General features: G+C 43.3%; 1 protein-coding gene across 5 annotated transcripts in view; it reads left to right on the top strand.

Annotated features, from left to right (window-relative positions):
- The window catches only part of SLC26A7 (solute carrier family 26 member 7), an 88972-nt gene that overhangs the window by 49890 nt on the left and 22971 nt on the right, over positions 1–16111 (top strand). For all 5 annotated transcript variants that reach the window (XM_083747786.1, XM_083747783.1, XM_083747784.1 and 2 more), the window contains 8 exons: positions 203–350; positions 2118–2231; positions 5012–5089; positions 5839–5934; positions 9265–9371; positions 10361–10427; positions 11271–11411; positions 16019–16067. In XM_083747786.1, the coding sequence (XP_083603912.1) occupies positions 203–350; positions 2118–2231; positions 5012–5089; positions 5839–5934; positions 9265–9371; positions 10361–10427; positions 11271–11411; positions 16019–16067 (800 nt within the window). The remainder of the gene's footprint in view (positions 1–202; positions 351–2117; positions 2232–5011; positions 5090–5838; positions 5935–9264; positions 9372–10360; positions 10428–11270; positions 11412–16018; positions 16068–16111) is intronic.

The raw sequence follows: 16111 nt of genomic DNA, 5'->3' as shown, positions 1-16111 counted from the left end.
CAAACTAAACTTAAAGTTGAAAAGCTGGAATAGACTGTGATGTTGTGGCTATAAGATGAGGAAATTCCATCAGAATTGAGATTTCTGTGCCTACCCTGAATTAATGGGAACTTTTCAATTCACAGTTTTGATCTGATACTGGCACATTTGCCTTCTAATGCATAACACCCTCCACCACATAGGATTGTCCTTACTTTTACAGCATACCACTGCCAAGGTCTCCACCCATGAATATCCTCCCTGAAGTCATCACAGAGGCATTTGGAGTGGCATTGGTTGGCTATGTAGCTTCACTAGCCCTCGCCCAGGCCTCTGCTAAGAAGTTCAACTACTCTGTGGATGATAACCAGGTAAATGTTTGTACACTGTTTTCTGCTGATGAAGTTTTGGTGAACATGCTCCAAGTAGAAACCTACCAGGATCATGACATGCTTATCGTGGTCTTACAATTAGTCTTAAGGGTGCAATTTTACTGCCATGATTCTGCTAGAGCTGGTTGAAATTCTCCAAAAGCAAGTGAGAGTCCTTTGATTAATTTGCAAAAAGACTTCGGAATAATTGAAAAAATTGGTTCAAACTATGACATTTTTTTCCAGACTAGGTTCTTGGGTTATGCTAGGCATTCCAGGAAGCCTAAAACCCTGCTGCAGTGATGACCTCATTTCCACACAGCTAGTGACTTTACACCAGCCTTTCTCAACCTTGGGTCCCCAGATGTTTTTGGCCTACAACTCCCATCACCCCTGACCACTGGTCCTATTAGCTAGGGATGATGGGAGTTGTAGGCCAAAAACATCTGGTGACCCAAGGTTGAGAACCACTGCTTTACACCTTACCATGTCCCTCCTGCAATCTCTGCCCACTCTGGATAAACTGTTGTGCTTCCTGTAGGCCACGGAGACCTTCAGCTCCAAAGTCATGCGAATTTACAATATTATATTAAAGGGTTATTGATCATTCTTGCATTTGTTTAGTATCCCAAGGGAACCTCTAAACTACCATCGAAGAAACAATAAGGGTATGCAGGCAATGGGAGGGAGGGGAATGATTTGTAAAATTATTGCATGGCATTGTTTATTGATTTAGAATGTTTTCCAGCTTTTGGCAAAATGTTCTCAAAGCCATTTGCATAGCGAAAAGTAGCTTGCAAACAGGTTTAAGCAAATTCGATTACAATCTGAGCATGTGTGGGCTTTTCCATGTAGATCTTCCACCGCTGAACAAGAGAACAGACTTCCTCACTTTACACTGGATAGTTACGCAGATTCTGGTTTTGGAAAGCAACCCCCACCTCAAATTTGTCAGATGCTCCTATGACCCTAAGATTAAGAGTCTCATGTTCTACCCACTGAGCCCACAAGACCAAATTTGGAAATGGGTCAGATAATATCCAGGCCTGGGGGATAGGGCTGCTTCTGGAGTTCTTTTGTCTTAGTAGTAGTGGATAGAAGACAGTGGATAGAGAGCATTTCTTTTTTCTCCTTCTTCTGCAACACTTGAGCTTGGGTAGGTCACCCAGTGAGACTGATGGGCAGTGAGCTTAGAACAGGCAAAACAATTTATTCACACAATGCATGATTAACTTGCATAAATCACAGTAGCAGCTGGCAGGGTGTCAGGGCTCATCTGACCTCCCATCACCACTGTTGCTGTGGCTTGCCAGGAGAGAGACAGAGAAAGGTGCGGTGGCCGTGAGGCTGGTGCAGTGCAAGCCAACCGGTGAGTCCAATCTGGCTTTCCCACTGGTATGTTTGCACTACACCAACCTAGCAGCTGCTGTCCCTTCCTGGTAGCCCACAGTAATTGTAGGAATGAGATACCAGTTAAGCATGGCCCCAGTGAAGGCCACTGGTTTACACAGCTTTAAAAGGGGATTAGACAAAGAAATTCATGAAGGGCAGCCCTATCATTAGCTACTAGCCAACACAGCTATATGGAACCTCCAATATAGCTGGTAGAATACCACTTGCCTAGGGCTGTTGCCTTTAATCCCTGCTGGTGGGCTTCACAGAAGCATATGGTGGGCCACTGTTGGGATACAGGATGCTTGTTGAGATGATCCAATCTAGCAGGACTCTACTTTGGTTCTTATGCTCTTCCCCCAAAAAACTTTCCAGGAGTTCTTGGCTCACGGCCTCAGCAACGTGATCCCATCCTTTTTCTTCTGCATACCCAGCGCAGCAGCCATGGGCCGTACTGCTCTCCTATTCAGCACTGGAGCAAAAACACAGGTAACTCTATTTGTGTTGTCAGGGCAGAATAGAAATATTGGCCGTTGTACTCGCATCTCCTGCACTGCAGTGTAATTAATGCTGAAAATGAGGTGTGAGATCCTTCGTAACCATTCAAGGGAATGTTGTAAGCACAGGTGCCTGCTACATTGGCAGAAGAAAAGGGAAAGGAAGCGAGCTTAACTCTCCTAAGATGCTTCAGAAAAGTAATACCGACCAATCAAATACAGGGGCAATGATCCCAGAATGAAAATATATTAAGAGCTGCCTACACTGAACTGATGCAATGTACTGTCTAGGTCAATAGGGCTATCTAGCCTTACCTTACCTGATGGCCTCCAGATATTTTGTACTGCAACTCCTATAATCTCTTATCATTGGCTGTGCTGGTGTGGGCTGATGGGAGTTTATGGGATACCAGGCTGGGGAAGGCTGCCCTATCCTAACCAGCAGCAGGTCTCCTGGCAAAAAGTCTCTCCCAGCTCTTCTGCCTTTGACCCTCTTAGTGAAGATGCCAGCAGATGAACCTGGGATCTTCACCTTACCTTTAGCACATGTTCTTTTCTACATTTCCCAATGGAAAAAACAGTAATGTTTAAACTATCTTACAATACCTAGCAAAGATATAAATATAACATTAAGGTTAACCGTCAGAGTGTTGGTTTCACCTTAAGAAAATCAGACTAATAACTGCTGGGCAGTAAGAGCCTGCCTCCAATTGTATTGATTGTCTCTGCCTACGGTCCACAAGAAGCCGTGTGGTGCTTTGAAACCCTAACCATTTTTATTATGGAATAAGCTTTTGTGGACTTCAGTCCGTTTGATCAGGTGCATGGTGTAATCTTCAGTTGCAGGTGTATGATACATAGGGGATAATGGGATTTGTAAGGAGTGACATCAGACGAAAATGAAATGCAAAAAGTAGCCATTCAGTTAGAACATGTGTGGAATAAGTGCTGTGATCCCTTCAAACAGCAGTAAAAGGTGATAAAACAGCCTGCCCACACTACCAAACTGGAAGTTTCTGAAGTGAGGTTGTCATGTTCTGTGGGGGAAGGAAAATAGTACTTGCCCTTTCCTGAGACACTGTCTGTGCTCATTTGGAAAGTATCTCTAGACCCAAGCAGCTGATGTCTTCCTTCTCTTGATGAAGGCCAAAGAAAACCAAACCAAAACTCTTACCCATTTGTACCGACCAGCGAATGCTTTGATACGTAAGGGTGTATGATCAGCCGCTAGAGCTATCCATAGAAAATATCAACGGAGACAAAAGCAAATGACAATAGTGATTTTAGAGACTAGACACAGACACTAAACACACACACAAAAGTCCCTGACAAACCAAACAGTCCTTCATTTTGGGAAACAAAACTGATCTATTACATGCCTATCTCAAGCCAAGTCTGGTCATCAGACTGACATAAAATAAGCAAAGCAAAGCAACAGATACAGACAAAAAAAGTTCCCACCCAAGAAGAATCACAGGTCCAATCAGGAGAGTAATACGTACAAAATAGAGAATATTTAAAAATCATGCAGGTCGTGGTATGGCTAAGAAACAGATCCAATCACTCCCCACAAATTGGTCTCCACTCAAACAAATCCTGCGGCAATTCTCCATTAGACTGGAACAACGTCTTATGTGTGGCTATTGCTGAAAGTAGCTTCTCTGCACCTCTTCTCCTTCTCTTCCTCCCGTTGTGCAGTAAAACGGAATGAATGACACAATGGTACCATGTTCCAAGTTTTTCTGCACTTGTGCCGCTTTATTAGTGCAAAAACTAGAGGTGTGGTGTCACACATTCTCATTTATATGCAAGAAAAGGAAGAGATTGAGGTGGAGAGTTGGGAGCACTGCTGTTTTTAGTGTCAGTCCTGCATCTTTTGTAATGTGTAATTGCAGTATTAGATCCCTGAGGACAAAATAAAGGCTTCTTAGAGATCCCTCCATGTAGAATGGGGGAAAAAACTGCAATGGGCAACTTTCATAATGAAATGCAAAAGATTCAGAAAGAGCCAGCAATCCATGCATGCTTGCTTGTTCTCCACTGTTGGATGCTGGAGCCTTGTGTTCAAATTCCCAGTGACTGGGTGAGCTTCTGCCAGTTGCTCTCAGCCAAACTGGTTTCATAGGATTGTTGTGAAGAGAAGCCAGCCATGTATGCCACTCTGAGATCCTTAGAGGAAAGTTGGGATAAATAAAGCAATCAGGTTTGAGAGGAACTTGGGAGGAGACAAGTAATGGAACAGAGTGCCTAAACATTTCCCCAGATACCACTTCCTTGCCACAGTTCCCCCCTAGGAGAAGCTGCCAACCAACAGGTATGTGGATGACATGTAGTCCCACCCTAAATCTCATAGAAATCAGTGTGACTTGGGTGTGGATGAATTTCTTTGGTTTGCAACCATTGTGTAATAAATACAGGCACAAAAGTACATTTTCCAGAAGCTCAGTGGTTTCTGCCTGCATATTTGGGATCAAACCGTAACCCCCCCTTTTGTATATTGTGTATATTGGTATTTGATACATGTATTTGTTCTTTAGGTGGGCTAAGGGTAACCACAACAGGTCAAATCTTAAATTATACTCAGATGCTTCCAATCTGCAGACCATGTGAGAGCCAAAATCCCCTTTCCTGGCTCCTAGAATTTTTATGTGTCTGCAGTGTTTTGTTATGCTCAGCAACTTCGGCAAACCAAGCACTTTCATTTCATTTTAGACATGCTTTAGAATTTGAATAATGTGATTATTTATGCTTCTCCTTTCCAATTATTTTTAGGTGGCTTGCCTAATATCTTGCATATTGGTGCTTGTGGTCATCTATGCAGTAGGACCAATGCTATACTGGCTGCCCATGGTACAGTTCTTTTTTTAATTACTATTATTTGCAATCATATGATTTTCATAGACTAAACTATTCTTTCTGAAAATGACTGCACCGCCTTTCATTATGATTCCATGATTATTAATGCTCTCATAGAAGGGAGAGAACACACCAGTTTCATGTGCCAAGAACAAATAGGGAGTGGGGAGTCTTTCTTTCTGTTTTGCTTGGACATGAACTGGGTTGCCTGTTTTCGATGGAACTTATTGCAGAAGTTTTGAATCTTTGCACCTAGGGTATAATTTTGCACTAGGTCATAGGACTGGAGCCAGGGCTTCTAGCACCAGTGCTAGGGGATAATTTACCCTCTTCTTCCCATGAGTAAGGGGGAAAACCCTTATTCTCCACGCAAGGAAAGAGGCCTTTCTACTGTCTGAAGAAATGAAAGTGGCATATTCACTCACAGCCTGTTCTTGTCCCTGGTTATTATTTTTTGGATTTAAAAAATGCCTGGTATTTCAAAGACTCTTTGAATTTATCCTTCTAGTTGCCACCCAAATGTATAGTGCATTGCAATTTCAGAATCCACAAAAGGCACATGTAAGATATTTTCTCTTTGGCATTATTTATATTTGGAGGTGTTGATGACTGTAGTGAAGAGGTGTCTTCAGGATTCCTGGGAATTTGCCAATTAACTTGCCGAAATCTATTTCCCTGCATGTTTTTTTTTTTGGGGGGGAAATGCTGAATTCACTTTCTGACAAAGGATTCTTTCATTGCAGTGCGTTCTAGCAAGTATCATTGTGGTGGGGCTGAAGGGGATGCTGGTGCAGTTCCGTGACTTAAAAAAGTATTGGAATGTGGATAAAATAGACTGGGTAAGTGAAACTAAATCTAAGGATTCCCCTCCTCCAGGCCTTTCAATGTATGGGATAATGTCCTAAATGCCCCCACTACCAAGTCTTCCCTTTTGTTGCTGTCCCTCAGCCAACTGTGTAGGAATTTACTGAGAGGAAGGTCCATTCTTTTACATATGAATTAAAGTTTTGCCACTGTTTCTTTCCCTTACCCTTTTTCCCCTGCTAACAAAGCACCTTTCTCTTCTGTCATGTGCTCTCAAGAATCCACCTTCTCATTTGATGTTCTAGGACCAGAAAAGGTCCTAGAACTAATAATTAAGTTGGGTGATGGTTAAATGCGTCATTTGACGAGCTGGTGATGTGTTGATTTCTATTAGTTGCCTTACTTGTCTTTATAAAAATACTTTGCCAAAGTACTCTTTGTATATTCTGTAATGTCTTTACCGAACTTTGTTCCTGTCTATCATTTTCCTTTAAAAGCTGGAAGATAAAAAGAAAACCTGTTTCACTCTGTGTCAGGGTGGCATATTGACGTCCTTATTAACAAGAGTTCTGACAGAGAGCCATAACAAACCTCTGAAAGGGTAACTGACAGGTGGGGATATGGTTGTCTTGGCCAGCCTTTCCCAGGCATTAGTGCCTTGTATTATGATTGAAGTGAAGATGTCCCATTGCCAAAGGAGGAGCCTTCTTGAAATAAATATTGGTTTTATACTTACAATTGCATTCTAGGTTGGATGTTTAAAACTCCATAGGACTCTCAGTGGAACATCAATAGAACAAGAATGAATTCAGGAAATAGAAACAGCTACATATGATTCTTTGTCACATGCCAAATCTTATTATGTAGAAGCAAATACGTCAGTTCTAAGGAGCTTGCGGTTTAGCCCTTGTGTGTTGAGAAACCTCTACTTGCCTGTAATAGTTGCTATGGTGTCTGGAGAGCCTTATTACAGCCACTGCTATTGCCACCTCTACTTGCTTACTTTTCTTCTACAGCAACTGAAAGACACTGCTGTGAGGGATAGCAGGTCTTGTTGCCCATTGGGACGGCTCCCCCCTGGGAAAACCCATTCTTTACTGCTGAATCGGAGCAAACCTCAGTTGGGTTTCCCATGGATTGATGTTCACTCCGATTCTGGGGTGAAGAGTGGGTTTTCCAAGGGAAAGTGGCAGGGCAAATGGAAAACCGCTCAGACCCATGCCTAGAGAGCACGGGACAAGCAGAAAACTGCTCAGATCCTTGCTTTCTCAGCATGGGATAAGAGGAAGTGTAGACCCTAAGAAGGCAGGCAGGTCGGAAGCTCTTTGGCTGGCTGTAGCAGCTATCAAGCCCGTAGTTGCTGCAGCCAGATGGGCACTTTGACGCAAGTGAGATCATTGGCCTCTTAGGATTAGGGGTTTGGTTTGAGAACAGTGCTCTCCCAGAAATGTTTTGGAGTTCAACGCTCATTGTTTAGAGAAGATCTTTGTCTGGGTGGTAAAATTCTCCTTGGATCCAAAGTTTTCCTCTCACCTCCTACCTTTGTTTCCTGCTCTTCAAGATTTGTATAAAGCATTATCCTGCCCTTTTCTTTCTTTCCTCCTTGCCTTCTCCTTGGAATTCAGAGTCATCATTTTCAAAAGCAAGTGCTGAGCTAGCAGTTTTCCCAGGCTGTGTGCTTCAATGCTATTACAAAGAAACCATTTCATTCCAGAGGAGATTGTAATTTCAGTTTGGCTAATTTGTTCTAAGGGATGTGAATTGTGGTATGATTTATGTAGCAACACAACCACTATGGAAGGAACTTGAAATAATCAAATTGCTTCAGCCAGGTACCAATTAGTCATCAGGGGATAATTTTCCATCATTTTGGCTTTCTTTACAACCAACATGATAGAGATGAAAAAGACCTTTTCATCCGTCTTCTTACAAAGCAACTCCCCAGTCCTGAATCCTGCCCCCCTTTCTGTTTTCTTCCCTGTACATATATATGCATTTTGCTGGTTTGGGTTTAATATTTTACTCGTTGTTCTCTTCTCAATTTGCACTATAAATCTTACTTTTTTTGAGGAGCAAAACTTCAGCATTGGACCATGCTTAGAAATAATAAGCAAGAGAACGACATTCAGTAAAATTAAGAAGCAGCCAGATCTTTTTACACAAATGCAAAGATGAACAGATTTTAATTTCAAATTTTGTAAAAGGAAACCTTTTGCAATCATTCTCCCCCTTGCCCCCTCCATACGTCAGTATTCTGGTTCAAACCAGTAGAAGTCAATGAGATATGAGAATGTTATGAGATTTCAGTGCTAGCACTGAAGCTGAATATAAAATTACTATATTTTGGATTAGGTTTTTAAGTTTGTATATGTGTATAGACTTGAGAGTGATTGCTCTGCTACAGATTGTAGATTTTTGCAGAAATCCTTTGGTTACAGCATGGGACAGAGCAGCAACTGAGTTTCAACCATGAAACTTTCTGGGTTATCTCAGATCAGTCACTATCTCTTAGCATAACCTACATCAAAGGCTTTTTTTGGTAAGAATAAAATGGGGAACCTCTTATATACTTCTCTTTGATCCTTGTAGGCATGTTAAGAAAGAAACGTGATCAATAAAATATAACACTTCTCTTGAAAAGTGTGTGTGATACAGATCCGCAAGCTTGGAGTCCTACCATCTAGTGTCACCATCTTGATAAGTGTTTTATATCTTTTAAAAGTCACTCCCACTGATGATGATCTCCATACACTGCACCAGTGCACTTAAATACACAGATCTCTCACAATGCTATAACAGCCTCTGTAAACAGCAACATGTAAAATAGCTCACTAGGCTTGTTGTCAGGGCTTGAGATCTTTTAGGCTATATTGTGTACCAAATCCAACCATTTATTAATCATGGCTTCTTGGACTATCAAAATGTAATCACAGGTGTGCATTGCTTGACTTCTATTGTATCATACAAGAAGCATGACTTTTGTTATACAGGAAGCACAACACCACTGCATGTGGTAGGATAAATCTGTAACTGTCCATGGTACTGATTTTCTTTCTTTTTCTCTTTCCCCCCTTGTCCTGCCACTGCTGTGGTCATATTGGTTCTGAATGTTTCTCTAGTTCTTTGACCAGGGCCTAGGAAAAGCCTATGCTGGCTCCCAGTAGTGTGACCAGTGCTGCTACAATAAATGTGTACTTATTTATCCCAAAGAAGAAAAATATTATAGGGTGATCCCTATGGGGAAGGGATATTTTGGACAAAAATCAGCTTGCAGGGAAAGGGTTAATAACCTTTCTTCCCACACACTTTTTTTTGCTAAATTTGTATAACTAATTCCTTTTTGTCTTCTCTTCTTTTCCTTACAGAGTATATGGGTTAGCACTTACATATTTACAATTTGTTTTGCTGCTAATGTGGGATTGCTGTACGGCGTAGTCTGCACAATACTTATAGTGGTTTTCCGTTTCCCAAGGTGAGACATTCCTACAGTGTTCTCAGAGGCAAAGAATTTTGTATCCACAGCAGTGAAATATATCATTCTATTGCATTTAGGGCAAAAATACATTGCAAACTTACATAGGTTATATGCCAGTTCAGCTGTCATTCCTACCTCCCAGGAATCATGGGAATTGTAGTCTGTTGAAGGTTCAAATTCCTAGCCCATGTCACAGAATGCTCAGAGTATAGGCTATGACTATGCAACCAATTTCAGGATTAAAATAAGCATGATGTAAGGGGAAAACGGGATTCCCAGTCCTATGTTTCCATTGCAAAATGAATATGGGGTCTGAGGATGTTGTTAGCAGGAGCCAGTTGGTAGTTGGGGATGGGTTAATTCCTGTCTTCTGCTCATTTTTGCTGCCTTGCAAATGCGTCTGGAAAAACTGTCCAATGTCTTTTTTGTTTGTCTACATATAGGTGAACGAATCCTGTTAATGTAACTATTGAGCCCAGTGGCGTAGCGAGGGTTGCCATCACCTGGGGTGGGGCAAGTGTTGCACCCCCCCAGTGAACTGGGCAGCTATGGTGGGGGCTCACACAGGGGGAGGGCATGTGTGGAGTCCATGTGGAGAGTGAATGGAACCTACCTCCAACAGGCTGCTCGCCTGCTGCCTCCACCCACCTGACCACTAGACCAACCTGCTTGCTGCCGTGCCTCAGCTGCCAAGGCTCAAAAATGTGCACCTGGGGCCATGCCCCCCCGGGCCCCCTCACACTATGCCGCTGATTGAGCCTGACTTTTTTTAAAAGTAGGAGAGCAAGTAGCTATAGGACCCTTTCTATTTTAGCACCCATCAACAAACACAGGTTGTCCAATGTACGAAGTAAGTAATTTGCAGAATCTGGAACATGTGAATAGCCAGATACCACCTGGAAAATGTTCACTTTTCAAAAGCTTGTTTGGCATTTACAGCCACAGTGTGCACTCTTATATATGTTGCTTTCACATATCTGTTATAGAGCAACGACTCTGAGCCTGAAACATATGAAAGAAGTGGAATGCAGATTCAAAACAGAAGCAGATTCTGTAAGCCTAGTCTTCTTATTCTCTCTTCATTCAAAGGGAGTTATATTTCAGCATGGGGGAATCCCTGTCCTCTTCCTCCTCCTCTGTGCTTTGTCCTTGCTGGACATGTGTCCATTTCAACTTCCTCAGAGTGTATGTGGAAACTGTTTATACCTATAGCAGCAGGGGAGGGGTGTAGCAGGAGGGACCTGATCTTATTCCTGTTGCACACAACCTAACGAGAACCTGGCATCATCTTGGCATTCAGGAGTCTAGGGTGCAGAATGCTTTAAGTGGCATTAAAAAACGTTGAGAGACGTTTCAGACTTCTCAGTTTCCATACATTTATTTCCTGTCTGCTGTGGGGCCTACTAGAAGGCTCAGCCTGAGGGATGACTCCTGGTGCCACCTGATTTTGCAGAGGAGCCTGGAAACCAAGTCTTTTGAGGAGTGGTTGAAAGAGCTAAGTATGTTTCACCTGAAGAAACGGTTAAGGGGAGGCATGGCTATCTTCAGATATCTGAAGGAGTGCCATGAAGAAGATATTGCTCCAGCGGGCAGAACAAGAACCAAAAGGCGGAAAATTGCCGGAAAGCAGATTTCACTTAAACATGAGGAGAAACTTCTGCACACTGCTTGTGGGGCAGTCTGTGGTAGGCTTTCTCTTGGTCAAGGTATTTTACTAGAGGCTGGGTGGCTGCATTGTAGATCTTGCATTGCATTGAGCAGGAAGTTCTTAGAGCTCAAATGGCCTTTATAGAGTTTGCAACTCTCAACTCCATTAGTCTATTGTAAAGAATGCTATGTCTGCTGGTTAACAAGCATTACTATATTTGCTAAACTGTTTTTAATTTTAATTCAAAGGAGTCCTTACAACCAGTAAAAATTGTTTCGGTGAATAACCCACTCGTCTTTCTGAATGCTAAGAAGTTTCACATGGACATATTAAAAATAATCCAGAAGGAAAGCACGTGTGCACAGCAGCTACCTGAAGATATGAACAAGGTAAGGCATGTTTCTTCACGGAGAGAGGGTTGCTTGTGTTTTTCTGTACTTTTGGTTCACATTTTCATTCCACCCGCTCGTATTGCAAAGAGGAAATTCAAACTGTACTGCAGATTCAAAGCATGGTGATTGCACTTCGTGTTGTTGCCAAGAGGAAACGCCTCGGGGTAGAAAACACACTTTGGAACAGAGATAGCTGCTTTATCCCCAGTAAGACTGTTGGCACATCTAACTCAGCAGTCTACATTGACTGTCAGTGGCTCTTCATAGGCTTTATACAAGGATTGGGTCCTGGGTCATTCTCCAGGCAAATCATGTGCTTTCTCTATTACTGAGCTGTCAGGTTTGATCTCTGGCAAATCTAGTCAAAAGAATTAAAATAAGCAGAATAAAACCTTTTGTTGCTTGAGACATAAATTTCTTAACTGGGAAACAGGATCTGGATCTTGCTTGGCACTTTTCCCCCTAGAAAAATTGGTTCCAGAACTCATCACAAAGTTGTCACAGTAAGTCACTGGGTGACTAAGGGCAGCCCTGAACAAATGCCACTTCTGACAACAGCTGCATTCACCACCCACAGAGGTCTAAAAACTATGGCAGGCTGTCTCCCTAACTGGTGTGGGAGTCTCCCTTGGTTCTGGTACAGGTCAAATAAATGTGCCTCCCTCCCTGCCTTGTTCTCTTAGTTTCAGGTAGGTGGCTAGGGTAGGTCAGAAGGGCCCTCACACAAACATGTATGTCTGCAACAGTAGAGGCCTGGCTGGAAAGCTTAAAGCCTGCTGTAGCTACACAGGAGATGGGTTGAGGAAAAGGAAGGAGGACTTGGCTCCACCATGTAGCAGCTAGTAGCCAGGTGGAGTGTAGACTCTCACACGCTGGCCAGCTTCTGTTTTGACTTGAAATGTTTGTTTTCCTGGGGGAGCACTGGCCCACAATGACACCCACCTGAGAGGGGCTTTGGTGTGCTCTGACTGGGGGGGGGAAAGCACTTACCTTGCTACTGACCATCAAAGTTGACAATCCATTCCTTTATGGCTGGATGAAGGAACCTTACAGCAAATATGCAGCAGCAAATTCCAGGATTATTAATAGCGGCCACTTTGTCTTGATCTTCAGAGCATCCCTTTAGTGGCATGGCTGCTTAACCATGAATGCTGACCGTGCATGGATGATCAAAGCAAAACAACAACAAACAAGCCTATGGTCATGTAAAGCATACTCAGTAAACACATGAGACGTAACCGGCAGTGTTCTTAGGGATTAAATTATTTTTTACATATCCAGTTAACGCTGCTGTGTGCATTTCTAAACGTACTTTTTGTTTTGACAAACTAAGTAATGACATATCTTCCTTAAACAATTGATCGTCTTCACTTTGAAAGAAAGTCATTGACATATTCTTAAGGATATCCCCGGGTGTGATAATACCCCCCTTTTTGCCAAATGACGCACCAAGTCACTAAAAAGATATATTGGTGCATACGGATTTAAAATCAGCACCCATACAATGTATATTGTCTGGTCCCCCATGTGGTTTCTTTAAATGTGGGCATTGTACCTCCTGCAAATATGCTCTGCAGGTAAAAGAATTCAACATCAAAGAAGGTTTTAAGTTCGTTTTACAGGCATTTGCCACATGTTCTACTCCACGTGTAATTTATTGTGGATGATCAAGGCAGCAGGTCAACTCAGCTATTTTGATAATTAGCTGACACCCACTTGCAGAGTGAGAAGAAGCAGTGAAACTGGCTTAACTTGTCTGAATGTGGGGTCTGGGCAGCGACAGGGGGAGGAAGGCAGTTTTGAATTTGCCAGAGAAATCAGCTATTGATACTAAATTGCAGGGGGCGGGAGGGCAATGATAATTTGGATATCTCATTGCCTTTTGTCCCCTTAACCTGCTCAATCAATATATTTGCTTATAAGAAGATATTGTCTGTATAGGCCAGTGTTGTGGTTCGCTTGCACCATTGGTGGTGGCTGCAGAAAGGAAAATTGTCTCATTACCTGAGACATTTGAGAGGCAGCAGTGAAGGCAGGAGGTGTCTCAGTCACGTATATCCAAGTGCATGGTTGCTGGCTGACCGGCAGCCCCCACCAATGTCAGCATTCTGCACCTGGGGTTCCTAGCTAATACAGTGGTGCCCCGCAAGACAAATGCCTCGCAAGACGGAAAACTCGCTAGACGAAAGGGTTTTCCGTTTTGGAGGTGCTTCGCAAAACAAATTTCCTATGGGCTTGCTTCGCAAGACGAAAATGTCTTGCGAGTTCCTGCGGGGTTTCCCCCCCCTTTTCCCAAGCCGCTAAGCCCCTTATCAGCTGATTCGCTAAGCCGCTTAACAGCTGATCCACTAAGCCGCTTATCAGCTGATCCGCTAAGCCGCTTAACAGCTGATCCGCTAAGCCCGCTAAGCCGCTAATAGCGCTAATCCGCTAAGCCGCTAATGGGCTTGCTTCGCAGGACGAAAAAAACGCAAGACGAAGAGACTCACGGAACGGATTCTTTTCGTCTTGCGAGGCACCACTGTATGTCACTATGGTGCTGAATGAGACAGCCTCTGCCTCTCTCGCAAGCTCCTGAATGTTTCTGGTAATGATTGATTTCCCTCCTCGGATTGCTCTAGTGAGTCTTTCAAGCCAATGCTAGATATTACAGAACCACCAGACATTTCCAGGACTCCCACTTCTTTCAAGCAAACTGACCATGCAAAGCTACACTGGGACCTCCCATAGTTGAAGGAATTGAAAGCACAACATTATTTATTCTCCCTTCCCGCTTAGTAAGGTTGTGTGATATGGCAACACAGAAGCCAGTTTCCAGCGCTACAGTGGTGGAGTCCTTCTGTTGATTTTGGTTAGATATGATTGAGAAAGCAAAAGCTTAATTTTTCAGAACAGTGGTCCATCCATCACTCTTAACAAAGACTTTGTTTATATGAATACTCCGTGCCTGGCCACTTCCCCTGCCCCTCCACCAAATCAGCATTCGAAGCTATGGAGTTGATCCAGATTAGAAACCTAGGAGCATGACTCAAAGCACGCCTAAGAAAACAGTGACCTAGTCAGAGCCAGCAATCTAAAAGCCAGTGCTTGGATCCAGGGTAGACCGTGTGCCAACCAGTTAAGCCAGGTAGCTCTGAAGCAGACACACTGCTTGCTACTGAAGCCAAACACAAATAGAAAATGAGTTGTGCACAGTAAATGAAGGATTCTACAAGTGTGATGTGGGCTTGTGTGTGTGTGTGTGTGTGTGGTGTTAGTTCAGCGAGCATAGAAGAGGATTAGCCAAATTCATGGAAGAGAGATCTATCAATGGCTATTAGCAATCATGGATAAATAGAGCTTCCATGTTCAGAAGCAGTATTCAGAGAAAAAGATATTGCCTTTATGCCTGGGTTCTGGGCTTTCTGACAGCATCTAACTGGTCATTATGGGCAATAGGATTCTGGACCAGGATCTTAAGTCTATCCCAGCAGCATTCTTAATGTTCTTAAGTTACAGAAGCAAATATATGCATAAATGAAGCTGACCAAAGTTATTTTATGGCCCGTATAACGTGGCTTTAGTATATACCGGTATGCTGCTGCTGCTGCCACCACCACTGCACTTTCCCCCATCTTGCTATTCTGTTGAGCCATTGCTAGCCAAACCATGCTATGGCAGTACAATAAACGTGTCCTCAGCTCAAACACCTTCTGGGCTCATGTACTCTCTTCTCTCCCTATGCCTTCCCCTCGTGTGCTTGAGCCTCTCCCTCTGTCGTTTGAGGCAAATTTAGGGCCACCCCTAGGTTTATTGTAATACTATTGTAATGGTTCTAGAGGTTGCTCGTGCGTAAGTTGTCGCCACTCCTGGCTAGGTTACCTGGTTGAACCCTTACTGTCTGGACAGCCTCTTACCCGTGGCTGTCTCAATCGCTGGCAGAATCCGTCAGTGGGCGTTTCTTGAACTTCTTCCAGCAAAGAAGTTCTTTGATGCCAAGTCTCCTCCTACTCTCCCTGCGCAGAAGTCTTCTGCGCAGGGAGGGTGTGGGCAGCGGAGGACCCGTGCTCTCCCCGCTGGTCTCCGGCGAGGAGTCCTGGAGCCTCCTCTCCGATTCCCCCATCTACCCCCCTTCTCCACTGGTGTTACGCTGATTTCCTTCCCCATCAGATGGGCTGCCTCTCTCCCTACTGGGACCCTCTCCGGCATCCCTCTGGAGCCTTCCCTCTGCCTCTGGCTCCGATGGCAGTTCCCTGACAACTGTGTACGGATTTTTTTATTTAAAAAATATAGTTTAGCTACTTTCTATTGTGGGTGTTACTGTTAGCCACCTTGGGCATTTTTAATGGAGAGCTTGAGTATAAATGTACCGTATTAAGCAATAATTATATATTGTTGAATCTTTACATCACACCCCTTTTAAAGTGTGGATGTTATTGCTGCTGAGGCTGGGTTGTAGTTGCTTCATGAAGAAGCAGTGAGTCTCTAGGCCCAGTAAAGAAACACAGAGCTTAATACAACGTAACGTCAGTTACCTTTGTGTACGGTGGATTTGCAAAACTTTTAAGGCAGCGAAACAAGGGACAATTCTTTCTCTCATCACTTCCTTTTTCTATTTCTTACAGTATGAACAGAACACATTGCTCAGCCCATTATCCAATGGAAATTGCCATGGTGAGTTTATCATTTAAGACTTAAACACTTGACGGGCCTTTAGA

This window comes from Podarcis gaigeae (genome assembly GCF_964106915.1).
Source record: "Podarcis gaigeae genome assembly, chromosome: 7".
Lineage (NCBI taxonomy): Eukaryota > Metazoa > Chordata > Lepidosauria > Squamata > Lacertidae > Podarcis > Podarcis gaigeae.
The sequence above is the reverse complement of the archived record's forward strand: the minus strand, read 5'-3'. Positions and strand labels throughout refer to the sequence as shown.